General features: G+C 52.1%; 2 protein-coding genes across 7 annotated transcripts in view; one reads left to right on the top strand and one right to left on the bottom strand.

Moving 5' to 3' along the window:
• SCN8A (sodium voltage-gated channel alpha subunit 8) overlaps nt 1–8,120 on the top strand; it is a 178,765-nt gene extending 170,645 nt beyond the window's left edge. For all 6 annotated transcript variants that reach the window (XM_047741659.1, XM_047741658.1, XM_047741657.1 and 3 more), the window contains one exon: nt 1,434–8,120. In XM_047741659.1, the coding sequence (XP_047597615.1) occupies nt 1,434–2,581 (1,148 nt within the window). In that variant the 3' untranslated portion in view covers nt 2,582–8,120. The remainder of the gene's footprint in view (nt 1–1,433) is intronic.
• Nucleotides 8,121–8,897: 777 nt separating this feature from the next.
• On the bottom strand, nt 8,898–9,901 carry TMDD1 (transmembrane and death domain 1). Its single transcript, XM_047743342.1, has one exon. It carries the CDS (start codon nt 9,899–9,901, stop codon nt 8,957–8,959), a length of 945 nt encoding a protein of 314 aa, XP_047599298.1. The 3' UTR covers nt 8,898–8,956.
• Between the last annotated feature and the right edge of the window lie 4,684 nt (nt 9,902–14,585).

Genomic DNA, 14,585 nt, shown 5'->3' with positions numbered 1-14,585 from the left:
TAACTCTTGATCTCAACTCAGGTCACCATCTCTGGGTTGTGGGATGGAGCCCCGAGTCAAGCCCTGCAGCAGGCTCCGTGCTCAGTGGGGAGTCTGCTTGAGAGTCTCTCTCTTTCTAAACTAACTAAATCTTTTTAAGAAAAGAAAAGGGGGGGGAGCTCAAATAAGGGGTTTGCCCAGTATTCTGCAGTTCATTATCCCAGTATTTGTGAACCCTTATTCAAAGTAAATCCTTCCTGTCCGTAGAAGCTCGTGTTGTCTCGTCAGGGCCTCGACAGCAGGAACAGGCGCTGAAGGAAGAGGGCACGTCATTGCCTTCCCTTCAGTTGCAACCTTTGCATACCCTCTCCCTTCCATGGCCCTTCACTGGGCTCCCATGATTGCTCCACAGTGTTCAAGGCAAGTGATCTGGCTGAGGTGGACCCCCAGATAAGTGTAAACAGAAAAAGGCCCTCTGGCTTTACATAGTCACCCTCCCCTTTTATATCCTACCTACTATGCCTTGACGTTTTTCTCTGCTGATGCTGTTTCTGATTTATGGCTTTAAACACAAAATCTAGAAGCTCTGAGTGAAAAGCCATTCCTGAGAGATCCCCTCTAGTTTTCTTGGCTACTTTGGCAGGGTAGGGACATGGGACAATAAGAAACCAAAAATGTCTTTTCAGAGCCGGGAAGAAGATACTTTGAAAATTCGCAGCATAGCAGAATAACCAAGACACCGCAGCCTAGGGGCATGAGGTCCTGGGTGGTGCCAGGCCCTCCCATTCACTGTGTGTGGATGTGGAAATCTGCTAGCATTTTGAAGGGGAATCAGTAACACCTCGGAAAATCACACACGCACAAAACTGAGAAAAAACTAATTGTTCTTGAGTAGGAAAACAGATAAATGAGGACATGTTCATGAGATGGAATACTGCTCAACCATCAAAATGAATAATCCAGAATTAGTGTAACACCAGAGATCAATCTCACAAGCATAATGCAAAGTCCTGAAATTAAGTTAGAGATCTAAAAACCTTGCCTTCTAAAAAGTTCTAAAAAGATACGGTATAATTCTTTCAACATAGTAGGATGCTTGGATGCTATCTATCTAGCTATGATAGCGTGGATTCATCTGTAGTGAAATTGTGAAGAAACTGGAATGATACTCCACCATCTCCAGGACCGTGGTTGAAAAGAGGAAGCAAATTTGGTAAAATTACTTGCGTCTATTCAATCTGGATGTGAAGTGCATAGATGTCTATGTTATTGTTTCCTCTGCTTTTGCATACATTTGAAACAGGTGATTTTCTTTTTTCATCATGAGAGTCCCAATTGAATGGTAAGGCGCTCATTCTGTGAAGCCCTTTGGACATAAGGGCTCCAGTGCCAGGTGACCTAAGAGAAAGGGGTCTCCAGTCTCAGTAACATTTCTTCTTCTGTCCTCTTCTTAGGAATGTTCCTGGCTGATATAATTGAGAAATACTTTGTTTCCCCAACCCTATTCCGAGTCATCCGATTGGCCCGTATCGGGCGCATCTTGCGTCTGATCAAAGGGGCCAAAGGGATTCGGACCCTGCTCTTTGCCTTAATGATGTCCTTGCCTGCTCTGTTCAACATTGGCCTTCTGCTCTTCCTGGTCATGTTCATCTTCTCCATCTTCGGGATGTCCAATTTCGCGTATGTAAAGCACGAGGCTGGCATCGACGACATGTTCAACTTTGAGACCTTTGGCAACAGCATGATCTGCCTGTTTCAGATCACAACCTCAGCTGGCTGGGACGGCCTGCTGCTGCCCATCCTGAACCGCCCCCCTGACTGCAGTCTGGATAAGGAGCACCCAGGGAGTGGCTTCAAGGGCGACTGCGGGAACCCCTCCGTGGGCATCTTCTTCTTCGTAAGCTACATCATCATCTCCTTCCTGATCGTTGTGAACATGTACATTGCCATCATCTTGGAGAACTTCAGTGTAGCCACAGAGGAAAGTGCCGACCCTCTGAGTGAGGATGATTTTGAGACCTTCTACGAGATCTGGGAGAAGTTTGACCCCGATGCCACCCAGTTCATCGAGTACTGTAAGCTGGCAGACTTTGCAGATGCCTTGGAGCACCCTCTCCGAGTGCCCAAGCCCAACACCATCGAGCTCATTGCCATGGACCTGCCCATGGTCAGCGGGGACCGCATCCACTGCTTGGACATCCTTTTTGCCTTCACCAAGCGGGTCCTGGGAGACAGCGGGGAGCTGGACATCCTCCGCCAGCAGATGGAGGAGCGGTTCGTGGCGTCCAACCCTTCCAAAGTGTCTTACGAGCCCATCACGACCACACTGAGACGCAAGCAGGAGGAGGTGTCGGCCGTGGTCCTGCAGCGCGCCTACCGGGGACATTTAGCGAGGCGGGGTTTCATTTGCAAAAAGACCACTTCCAATAAGCTGGAGAATGGAGGCACGCACCGGGAGAAAAAGGAGAGCACCCCGTCCACAGCCTCCCTCCCGTCCTACGACAGCGTAACTAAACCTGAGAAGGAAAAACAGCAACGGGCAGAGGAAGGAAGAAGGGAAAGGGCCAGAAGACAAAAAGAGGTCAGAGAATCCAAGTGTTAGAGGAAAGCAAAAATTAAATATTGTACAGATGTAAAACTTGCAAGTGAAAGATTGTTTACAAACTTCCTGAATCTTCTCAGTGCAGAACAGCTGTGGAGACACTTGAACTGAAGATCTATACCAAACGTAGTCTGCTTACCATGTAACGCGGTTGCATCTTGAGCAGTGACCTGCCAAGGGCCAAGGACCCTGCTCCCCGGACTCACAGATTTTCTAACGCTTGGGCAGGTGGTTACTGCATGTTCCACATCAGTCAATGCAACTTAGGACAAAACCAACAGGATACAAAAACCAGAGGAGAGGCTGCCGGGACCAGCAGATTTCCGTTGCAGCCAAAGGGATTTTATTTTTTCATTTTGGTGATTCTCAGAAGCAGAAAGCATCACTTTAAAAGTTTGTTTGTCCATGCAAACTGTATTTGCATTCTTACATTAGTTAAGCTAAGCAGCAAAAAGAAAACACACACACAGACACACGCACACACACACTCACATCTAGCCCGTGGCATTCTACTGTCAGTTTCTTTGACATAAACCGCATCTTCTCCACATGGGCTTCACGTGGTTTGGAGACGGGTGGGGGAAACAATCAGGTTTCTTCAGGCTGAGGAGGACTTGCTCAGGCCAATTCCAAACATTGTGCTCGTTCAATGCGTAGAAATGATTTGCATGATGGCATGCCGTGATCAGAAGTCATGCATGAGAACCATACACCACAGGACACTACTAATCCTGTCCCCTGCCCTGGGTCAGCCTTCAGACGGGACCCAGCCCTGCACCGTTCACTGTATTTGGAGAAAAAAAAAAAAAAATGGTAAGAGTTCCATACCCGCTGCAAATCCTTATGAATTCTTAGAAGTCTTTCATACACCTTCTGGGTAGGGAAACATAAGCGACCAATTGACCACCACCACCAAAAAACAAACCCAGTCCAACAAACAGACGGATCCGTTGTGTGTGTATGTTTAACAGACGTCTCTAACATACAGCCATTGTTGCACATTTCGAAAGATGAACTATTTAAATGCTGCTCTGTGTCCCTCCATGGGGAAACTTTGATCTCGAATGGCTTGTATTAATAATGTCACTGTAAAACCAAATCCTAGGGCTAAAAACAAAAAAATCAAAAAAAAAAGTTCATTTGTATTGCAATATTTATGATGATTGTTTAGCCTTCATACTGGAGAACTGACACTTGGGGCAGAGATAAAAGTGCTACTCAAAGTGGCACATTATCTCTAGGGGGCAATTTGGGGAACTGAAAAACTTTCATGGGGGGTTGGGGTGCTCACTTCATTCAGTGTCCTGTCCTTCTGCACTGTGGCTTTCTCGGGCTCGGGTCCCGCTGGAGAGGGGTGCAGATCTTCCCGACGGGCCTCCCCACTCTACAGAGGGCTTGTCGTGAGCTCACACACTACATGGTTCCTCTTGCCTCCATCTCATTTTTGCACCAAGCGGGGCTTTCCTTACCTACAGAGCTGGGTGAGGGCAGCAGCCCTGGGGGCTGTGGCGGTGGTTTCTTCCGTGCATTATAGAGTAGTCACTGGTGGGACCTGAGGGAGAGATGGAGCCGCCTCTGAACCAAGCCCACTTGGTTTCTTTATTGCACTGATTCTCATGAGACAGCGATTTAATGTGAATTCTTTAGACGTCCCAGCTTCCCCTCCACCCCCTCACGCCGGCTCCTGCACAGTTCCCTCTCCACCAGTTGTGCCATCTGCTTAGCGACCTGCCCATTGTCCTTGGAGGGTGGCTTTGCGGGGAGCACAGTGTCTTCCGTTCCATCTCCTGCTTTAGGGAAGACAGTTTTTAGTCCAGGGGTCTCTCCTCTGATGACTAGCACTCACAGCCACGAGGCTGCACTTGAATGTCAGGAAGTCCTCACAGAGAACGAGGAGACTTGAGCAAGCAAACCAAATCAAAACAAATTCTTCCCGAACCATAAAACCGAGGGGGACTGAAAGCACCCTGTAATCAGACACGCCCATCTGCCTTGCCCTAGAAGCACTCTGGTGCGATTGTACCAACCGCCTGACTAGTTTTGCATAGAACAAACCACAGCCAGCCAAAGCAGAGCTTTCTCTCTTGTCGGACCGTTAGAAACTCTGCCCGGCTCTCATCAGCCTGCTTCTGTGGCCTCCTCCGTAGGACTTTTGTACTATCCCCCAACACCAGGCTGGAAAAGCATTTCTCTCAGTGACCCTGCTAACTACTAGGACGAATGTATGGTAACATGTACAGGCTACATCGTAAACAGCACAAAACAGAAGCTGACATGTGTGGCTCTTCTTTTTAAGAGAATTATAAATACTGTAATATATCATTTTATTTTATTGGCATGCCTTTTTGTAAATACAAATTATTAACTTATCAAATAGGAAATGGCTTCTGGCTTATGCCATTGTCATGTTTATTTTTATTTTTTATACTTTTCTTTCTTCTTAGATCTTAGATGCTGTCAGCCAATGTACATCCCCAAACCAGACAGACAGACAAAAAATTTTTTATTGCTAATGGTCTTTTCCAAAACAACAAAAAATATATATATTTTTGTTCCAATGTGCAATAAATTCTAACCACTTCTATGCAAGATTTGGCTAAACTTCATAATTGTTCTTAGGTCTTGGGATGGGCAACAGAGCTATAAGATCCCACTCGGTACCCCCCAAGCGCTCATGCTAGTGATGTCATTAAGCTACTAGAGCATATTAATGAGATTTTTTCTAAGATCTTGACCTTTTCCCTCCCCCCAGACCCTCAGCAGCTATCTCCTCAGTAACACACAAATGGGCCTTGGTATCTGACACCCATCAGCCAGCTTCGTAGGGAAGAAGCCCCCCCACTCTATCTGATGTTTCAACTTTTTTTTTTTTTTAACTTTTCCTACCTTCTTTTCCCTCACCCACCGTCCCTCCACCCACTCGCTCGCTCACTCTCTCACTCACCCGCCCTGCTCCACACTTCTTTGGTAGTAAATGACACCATCACCAGCAGTTTACACCCGCAGTTAACAGGCACTGAACTGAGTCGGTGACGTTTCCGTGCGCCTTCACTGAGTGGGTAAGTGGCGACGCTTTGCCAAATATTAACGAAGCCAATCAAAAAGCAGCCGCAGCCACAGTATCACTGCACATATATATATATAGATATATAAATATAATATAAATATTTATTTTTTGTAGCCAGGTCCTTGGTGCAGTATTTATACTCCACAATCCACCTTTAAAAAAAAAGGACAAAAAGCAAAAAGACATGTGCGATGCTGTTAACTCAAAATGCAGAGCCAAAGCCACTGAGCAGCAGCTGACACCGTTGCTGGTTTGTGTGTGAAAAACACTTTCCCCTCTTCTTCCCTTAACCTCCTTGTTGCTGTAGGCTGAGGAGACTCCATAGTTTAAAGCAGAGGGTGAGAGCAGCGAAAACGTCCCGAGTCCACATGACCTCCTCCCACTTCTCTAAATGAACCACTTTTGGCGTCAGAAGTTGCCTGGGAGAAATAAGCTCCCAGTGGCTCCCAGTCACAGCCCCCGGAACGACAGTGCCCAAAGTCCTTTTCTTTTCCGCCGCAACAAATGTAAACTTGTAAAAGACCACTAGTGAAGATTAGTGTATTAGTGAATGCATGGAGGCCAACACTGCTCTAAATGAGACATGATTTAAAAAAAAAAAAAAAAAAAAAAAAAAAAAAAAAAAAAAAAGTACATCACTACTATAAGCCAAAAGGAAACAAAATAAAAATGACCCTTTTTGCTGTACAAGGGAAGCCTGTCTTGGTGTCCGTTTGTTGCTTGACTATCCCAATTCTTGAGTCCTGGGAGGGGTCTGGGAATCGGGACCTTAGCACATTTGGGGAAAGGAGGGGAACAGAAGGGAGAAAAGTTCTGGCTAAGAAGTAAAGACTGGAGAGAAGAGCAAGGTCCCACCCACCCCCTCCCCACTACCCAGATCCCCACCCACCCAGCACTTACCCATTGCATGTGGCGTTCTTCCCCCTCCCGGGCCAGTGCTTCCGGGCCCACAAAACCCCTTCTTCACCAGTCCACCTGGCAGAGCCCCCAGAGATGACCTCAGCCAACCCAGCCATACTGGCCTCACTTCTGCCTTTTTCACCAGTATGTTAAAACAAAAAAACAAACAACAACAACAACAAAAGAAACCCTATCCTAATGCCCCAAAGCTTGGGCAAGCACGATGCCCAGTAGTCTCCACTCTGCTAGCTAATGCTGGGCCCTGCCCTCCATCACCCCAACACATACACCAGCAGACTACGGCTGGTCTCGTTCACATTTGTGCAGGGAAGAGGAGTACCGCTCCCCTCCCTCACCCTGCCCTGCTTTGGGGACATCCCACTCTAGGCCATGTCTCCCCGTCCAGGAACACTCTCAGGAGGATTTTGAAGTGCCCACTCTAGTCCGCTCCAGTAGCTCCACTCTGGAGAGAGATGGCTGGTAGGTCAGTCCCCATCCTCCTCCCCTCGGCCCCAGCCTCCAGGCCTGCTGTGGAGGTGAGATTGCCATGGGTTATGACTTTGTGACTTGAGTCCTGGGCATCTTCTGTAATGATGCCTCTTTCTTTTCTCAGATGTTGCCCAAAGTTTTGCAAAAAGCTTCGTTCATTTTCAGGTACCCCCACCCCCTAAAGAATCGGCTGCAACTAGCCAGCCAGGGGGACATCAGGAGAGAAGAGGAAGTCTGGGTCAGGAGGGGCCCAAGGTGTGCACAGAAGTCTGCACTGTGGCTCAGCTCTGTGCTTTCTTGGAGGTCCTTTCTAAGATTACCAAGATTTCCTCCATGAAAATGCTCCTGAGGCACCCCCTGCCCCTGCCCCCCACTGCTGTTTGCTGTACATAGAGGCTAAGTGGGGTGGGGTGGGCGGGTGTGCACGTGTGGTGTGTGTGTGTGAAGAATGTATATAGGTAAAGGGGAGCGTGGTCCAGTGGTTCCAGAAAAGGGACAGAACTCCTGTGTTCCATCCCAAGCTCAACCACTGGCTCGCTGTGTGGCCCTGGGCAAGTCACTTAACCTCTCTGTGCCTCAGTTTCCTCATCTGTAAAATGGGGATAATAATACTGACCTACCTCACAGGGGTGTTGTGAGGCTTTAACTAAATGTTTTGTAAAGTGTTTTGAGATACAGAGGCAAAGGCACTAGGGAAGGGCAAAGTATTATTTGGACTTAAGAAAGATGAAATGGTACCATAAATGCTGCTATTCTGAGAGCCATTTTAAACTGCACTGCTCCAACCACCCCCGCTTCTCATCACCAGGACAGCAGGTCGAGAAAATGTCTTTCCTTTCACTTGCTTCTGGGGTTTGTGATTATTCTAGACACTTAATTTTGTTCCCTTGCTGTATCTCCTCCTTCCCTCACCCCCTCGACTTGTTCCCTGTTCCGTTTACGCGGAAATGGCAGAAATGCTTGAGAAATGAGAATGCATAAGTGGATTGGAAGTTTATAGTCTGAAATTTCAATTTTACTTTGTACTGTACATCTTTTTACTTTAGAATTTGCAATAAAGGGTTACGTCAATCTTGTTTTCAACTCTCCTCTTGGACTGGCCTGTCATTCTGTCATTGTTCTCACACCAAAGCCCCTCGGCTGGGGGTGGACCGGGGGAGTCAAGCTCTCCCACCCAGCAAGACCCCACAGCTGTCCTCTTTGCCTTCCCCTGAGACAGGGGATGGAGTCTGAGGGCTCACCCATCCTCAGCTCCTCATATGGGCTGGCAGAGCCCCAGCCACTCAGGAGGGTGGGAAACGTTTGGGGCTCCAGGTATGGTAGGTCTTACTGTCTCCTCCATTTAGGGGGCCATGCCTGAGTAGGGAAAGCAGCTTGGAGGCGGCAGCCCCTGAAAGTGGGGACACCTCTAGGTGTCCTGGCCCTGCAACTGCAGCGGGGCATCCGAGTAAGCAGAAACTCCACATCTTGTCCTGCTCCCTTAGGTCACAGATCATACCCTCTGGAGTTCAACTTTCGGCTCAGGCCGCTCTGGATTCAAAACCCTGATATGCCACTAACTAGCTGTGGCCCGTTTTCTTTACGTGTCACGGAGAGCACACCTGCTTTTCTTGGGTTCTGAGGTGTGTCAAATCATGTAGGTAACTGCTTCGCTCGGGGCTTGGCGGACGGTCAGCTCTCACTAAGTGGTAGCTGTCGGTGCAAGAATCTCCGTGAGAGAAGAAGGCACTAGAGCTGGCAAGCGGGACGGCCTGCCTCCCACCCCGGGGGGACGCGGGCACCGAGACCCTCCTCTCCCCCGGCAGCCCCGCTGGCGATGCGGCTATTTCCAACAAACCAACGCTTGCTCCCTCCTTTGCGGAGTTGGTAATGTTTATAACAGGGCGAAGGCGGCTCTCTGACAGGGCGGCGCTCCCGTCTCACAGCCGGGGACACTGAGGCGAGGGGGGACCGGGCCAGCGCGCGGCCCAGGCCCTCGTCGGCGGTGGCTGGAGCCGCTCCGCAGACAGGAGCGGCCTCGCTTCCGCCGCGCCAAGCGCCTGGGCGGGCCTGCGCCGGGGAGGACGGGGGCCCGGCTGCGGGCCGGGGCCGGGGCCGTCGCCGCCCGTGAGCCACAGCGTGAGCACGATGAGCAGCGCCCCGGTGCCCAGCGCCCCCACGAAGCCGGTGAGGAGGCCGAGCGCCAGCGGCCCGACCCAGCCGGCGGGGCTGCGCTCGTAGGGCGCCTGCGGCAGACGCTCCACGATCAGCTGCAGCCCGTCCCAGTCGGGCTCGGGGAGCGAGGCGCGGCGGGGGCGCGGGGCTGGGGGCGCGGCGGCAGGGCCGGGGCGGGGGCCGGGGCGGGGGCCAGAGCCGAGACCTGGGGCGGCGGGCAGCCGCACGTAGCCCTGGCCAAACTTGCGCAGCTGCAGCGTCGCCTGCTGGTGGAGATTCTTGCCCAGCTCCCGGGCCACGTCCGGGCGGCCGCTGCGCCGCAGAGCCCGGGCCACGCGGTCCCAAGACAGGGTGGAGGCCCTGGCCGCCAGCCAGGCCGCCAGCCCCTCCCGGCAGCCGTCCGACACCTCCGCGGGCTCGGCCGCCGCCCGCCGCCGCCGCCACAACCGGCCCCGCGGCGCGGACGTGGACGCCGGCGTCTCAGGGCGGGCCAGCCGGTCCTCAGAGAGCCGGGCCAGTTCGGCCTCGACGTCCGGCTCCGGCGCCTTCAGGAGAGACTGAAAATGGTCGCACTCCTCCGGGGTCAGCAGCTCGGTCAGACGGACGGCCTCGTGGGGGCCCATGGCGTCCAGGGCTCCCGCCGGAGCCACCGCCCAGCCCCAGAGCACCAGCGCCAGGGCCCGGGCCTGAGCCCGCGCCGCCATCGCCATCACCATCGCGGGCTGTGACCGCGCCGCACCCACTATGGTGGGAGGAGCTCAGAACGCCCACGGGTGGGGGAGGGGTGCCTGGTACCCGCGGCGGGGGCGGAGAGGAACGGGGCTGGGGAGGGGTCGGCTTCCGCAGGCAGGGACTGGGGGCGAGGGGGCGACCCACACATGGGATCTCCCAGCACCCGGAAACTGGGAACTGAAGGGAATTAGGAGTGAGAGTTTCCTAACACCCAGTGGTGGGGCACACCCAGTCCCCCAGGAGGCTGGGATCCTGGGCCCTTAACGTTAGAACGCCCGCCCTAGGCCTGCGGCCTGGCAAGCCCACTGATGCCTCAAGTTACGTCTCCCCCATCTCTGCTAATCCACTCACCGCCCCTCAGCCTCCAGCTCACCATCATCCAATACCCAATCCCAAATTCTCTGGATATCTACTAAATACCAAATATTTCTAGAATCACCAATTCCCATTCTCCCACCCTGCCTCCAAACCCTGGCCTTCTCTTGTCTGGATTAGGGAGACTCAAGTCCCCACTCCCTAACCTTGTTTCCTTCCCTGAGCAAGATCCCTTCTGGCTCTCCCGTGTGGTCACTCCTCTGCTGACAAGTCCCTGCTGGGAAGCCCTACTTGACTACAATACACACCCTTCCCGCCTCACCATGAGGTATCCCTCTTATCTACTCCTACGTTACAGTGCAGCTCTGCCTTTTTACTGTCTCCTCCATTCAAGTGTCAGGTCCATCTGCTGTCCCTGTAGCAACTAGTGAAAAGTAGGTGTTCAGTAAAGATTTGTTGGATCCATGTGTGCATTCTTAACTTGCAAATCAGTCCCTGTCCACAGGCTACCGACCTCCTTTCCTTCCAACACACACATGACTTTCAGAGTCTCAGCTCCTCACCGGCGGGAAAAGTCCTCAGGGTGCCATGGTGAAGTCCCAGTGACTCCTCCAGCCTCACTTCCTCCCACCCTCACTTCCTCCCATGCTCTTGTAACAAATCACCCATGGTGCTTTCCAACCTCCGGAGCTCTGTTTGGCTGCTCCCCATTCCCCACACCCCCTGGCTTCCTGCCCAGGAAGTTTTTCTTTTTTCTTCTTCTTCTTCTTCTTTTTAAAGATTTTATTTCTTTCTTTATTTGACAGAGAGATATCACAAGTCGGCAGAGAGGCAGGCAGAGAGGGGGAAGCAGGCTCCCTGCTGAGCAGAGATCCTGATGTGGGGCTTAATCCCAGGACCCTGAGATCATGACCTGAGCGGAAGGCAGAGGCTTAACCCACTGAACCACCCAGGCGCCCCCCAGGAAGTTTTTCTGATACACCACCCCCTCCGCCACTAGGAGGCAGGGGCTCTTCTGGGCATCCTTGTGATAGCCTGTTTTGGTTTTCTGTTACAAAACAGCCTGTGCATACTCCATTGGGACATTTCTCTAGAAATTGATTAATTGAAGGACTTATCTAGTATTTTAGTGTCTTCCATGTACCAAATCCTATACTGGACGTGAGAATATAAAATTTTTATGGGGTCCCTCCCCAAGCTGCTTCATCCACTTATTTTCGAATGATCCATTTTTGAGCTCTTCTCCCTTTGAACAGTGGCTGTGCTTAACCATTGCCAAATCTACGGTGCTACACAGAGTCTGCATAGAATAGATGCAGAATAAACCAACTAGAGTGTGAGGGAGGTCTAGACCTCCAAGGGCCAAGAGGTCTGGCGGCGCTGAGTCCCGGGGCAATGCCCAGGGGCCCCCATGTGCAGGCACACAATTCTTTCTGCCACAGGGGAACCGTCTGCTTTGCAGGTTCTCTCCACTTGGGCTTGCTTTGCCTCCTGAAAGCCCAGGGCATGCCTCAGCCCTGAGCCTGCCTGCACATGCGCTGCTCTCCAAGCACGCTGGTCCTGGGTAATTTTGCTTAGAGCATTCAAAGACCTCAGGAGGTTGTGGATCCACACCTCTCACAGCTATCTCCATACAGCTTTTTCTTTTCTTTTTTAAACAGACAGAGACCACAAGCAGGCAGAGCGGCAGGCAGAGAGAGAGGGGGAAGCAGGCTCCCTGCTGAGCAGAGAGCCTGATGCGGGGCTCTATCCCTGGACCCCGAGATCAGGACCTGAGCTAAAGTCAGAGGCTTAACCCACTGAGCCACCCAGGCGCCCCTACATACAGCTTTTTCAACAAGCTCTTCCTTCTTAGTTCTCAGACTCTTGGTTTATGATGCACTGGCAAAGATAGTTTGGGAATGGGCAGATGGTGATGGACAAAGGATCCCACACACCCCTGAAGACTGGAGCTTAGCTGTCTCCACGCCCTGCGCTCTGCCCCCCTCCCTCCCTCCAGGACTCAAGTTTAATCTTAGCTCTAGCCAGCAAGGGCTGCTGTCCACACTCTGAGTGCACCGTCCTCTTCAGCCCCCCTTTTCTCCAAGCATTCATTTCCTCATCCATTCACTCATTCAACAAACATGTGAGCCCTTCTTTCCCCTGGTACTTTGGGACTCTGGAGATAGAAGTCTGAGCCTCTGGGAGCTCGTAGGAGGGCCTCCCCTACTCTGGTGCTTCTCACCTGGTAGCCTCTGTGCCCAATCCCTGGTAGGTCCTGGCTGGCCAGAATGAGTACCTGGGGTCCCGCAGTGCTGTTCTGCCAAAGGACTAGAAACACCCACAGGGCCACACCCATGGCACAGCTGGATGCCCAGGCATTTCCCCAGAGGGCTCCCCACATCCTGCTGCCCCCAAGAAATCCTCTGGAAACCACATGTCATCGCTTTAATACTGTGTAATACTTTCTTTTAAAATACAGTCTCTTCTGAGGTAGACAGACCACAACTGCAGAGCATCGTCAGACAGGAGATAAATACGTCCATGTACAACACGCAGCAAAATGAGGTAGAAATGGTTACAGCTGGGGGAGAGGACCCCAACCCCAGTGTGGGTAGAGGATAAGGAGGGCCAGCTTGCCAAGTTTGCCCACCCTTCCCCAATGCCTGCCCCTGGATTCTTTGGTATGCCCCCTCAACATTGCCAGAGCTGGACCTGCCCTTACCCCCCTCCCGCCCCGACCCACCCCAGTGCCCATGAGGTAGGTGCTAGTAGACTGGGGGCCATCTCCTTGTGCAAAGTTCCCCAAGGCCAGTAGAGGAGGCAGTGGGGGCCCTGGGTCTCAGGGAGCTCCTCCCTTGGCCCCCAGCTGCCTGCCTCTTGAAGGGAAGGCTGGGATCCCAACCCCACTTCCCCATGCCCTCCACCGCCCCCCCATATACGTACACACACCTGAGAGAACTTCCTCACGCCCTGCTCCCTCCAAATGGCCCTGCACAGCAGTGTGAGGCACCAAAGCCCTGCAGCCAGCCAGTTCAGAGGAGAGGAGGCCCGAAAAGACAAAGGATGAAAAGGAGGGAAAAACAGAGCAGCTTTCCTGTTAGCACTCCTAGCGCAGCACAGGCCCTCAGCATCTTGGCACCTGAAATGTCCCCCATGGACACCCTTCCAGCTGGGAGTGGGAGATGGTACAGAGACTGTAGGAGCTATAAGGGAATGGGGGAGGGGGGCTGGGAGGGAGAGAGAAGAGGTAAGGTGAGGGCTTGCGTCCTACTTTGGAGCAAAGGTCAGAGCTGTGAAATGGGCTCCCTGACGGGGAGGAAGACAAACCAAAGCCCTGTCAAGGGTAAGTTGCTGGGAAGGAGAGGAGTATTGTTCTCACAAGGAAGGGTCCCCAAGCCTGGCTTCCAGTAGAAAGTTTGGGTGGGACTGAAAATAAACCCCCCACTTCAGGGAAAAATAGTCTACCCATCTTCTTCACACTCTCACAGCCCCTGAAGCTCCCAACCTAGGACCCTAGGATAATGGGAGAGGCACGTTCTTCTAACCAGTGCTCACTCCTCCTTGGAGCCTCCCAACACACGGGGAAGCGGAGTCTGTAGTCAGTTTTGTGCCCCACAAGACTTGTGGCCACACTGTCTTCTCTCCCAAGGGAATCCTCCTAAGGTAAGTTATAGAAGACCTCTGCCTGTGAAAGGCCAGGTGAGATGAACTCTCTCGGGACTTCCTGCCTAGGTCACCCTCCCATCTGGGCCCTCTCTTTCCTGGGGCAGGAAAGGGGGCAAGGGGCATCCCTCTGGATAACACTAAACAGCTAACACTAAGCTTGGGGGTTGGGCTCAGGGGGGAGAGCAGCAGGACCTACCTCTTCTCAAATCCCACAACCCACTCCCCCACACCCCTGGCTACAACCTTGGACCTGGGGAGGAAGCCCTAGAAATACATTCCGCTTCTGTCCCAGGAAGAGCAGGGGTTTCAGTGTGGCTCTGGGTCTTCCTCTCCCCTTCCCCACCTCACTTTTTGAGTCTCCTGGGAGAATTTGCTCCCTGGGGAGGGGTTGGGGGCAGGGAACACACAGGAGAGCAGCCAAAGTCTAACATTCTTTCTGAGGTCAGTTTCTTCCTGAGTTGTCAAAATAAAACAACAAACAGCAAATTCTACACATCTTACAAAAATAAGAGGCCTAAAATATTAAACAAGCTACATTTCTGGGATTTCCCCCTCAAAAACAAACAAAAACCCTTCTTTGGGTGTTTTTTTTTTTTCTTTTTCTTTTTTTTGCTTGCCCTCCCCCCTAAGACCCAAGGATACAGCTGGGTGAGGGATATTGGGGTGGGAGGGAACTCCCTACCCTCTCCACCTCAGCCC

This window comes from Lutra lutra, chromosome 8 (assembly GCF_902655055.1).
Source record: "Lutra lutra chromosome 8, mLutLut1.2, whole genome shotgun sequence".
Lineage (NCBI taxonomy): Eukaryota > Metazoa > Chordata > Mammalia > Carnivora > Mustelidae > Lutra > Lutra lutra.
The sequence above is the reverse complement of the archived record's forward strand: the minus strand, read 5'-3'. Positions and strand labels throughout refer to the sequence as shown.

Coding starts and splice junctions, on each gene's coding strand:
- TMDD1 (XM_047743342.1), bottom strand. CDS start 9,901: ATGGCGATGGCGGCGCGGGCTCAGGCCCGGGCCCTGGCGCTGGTGCTC.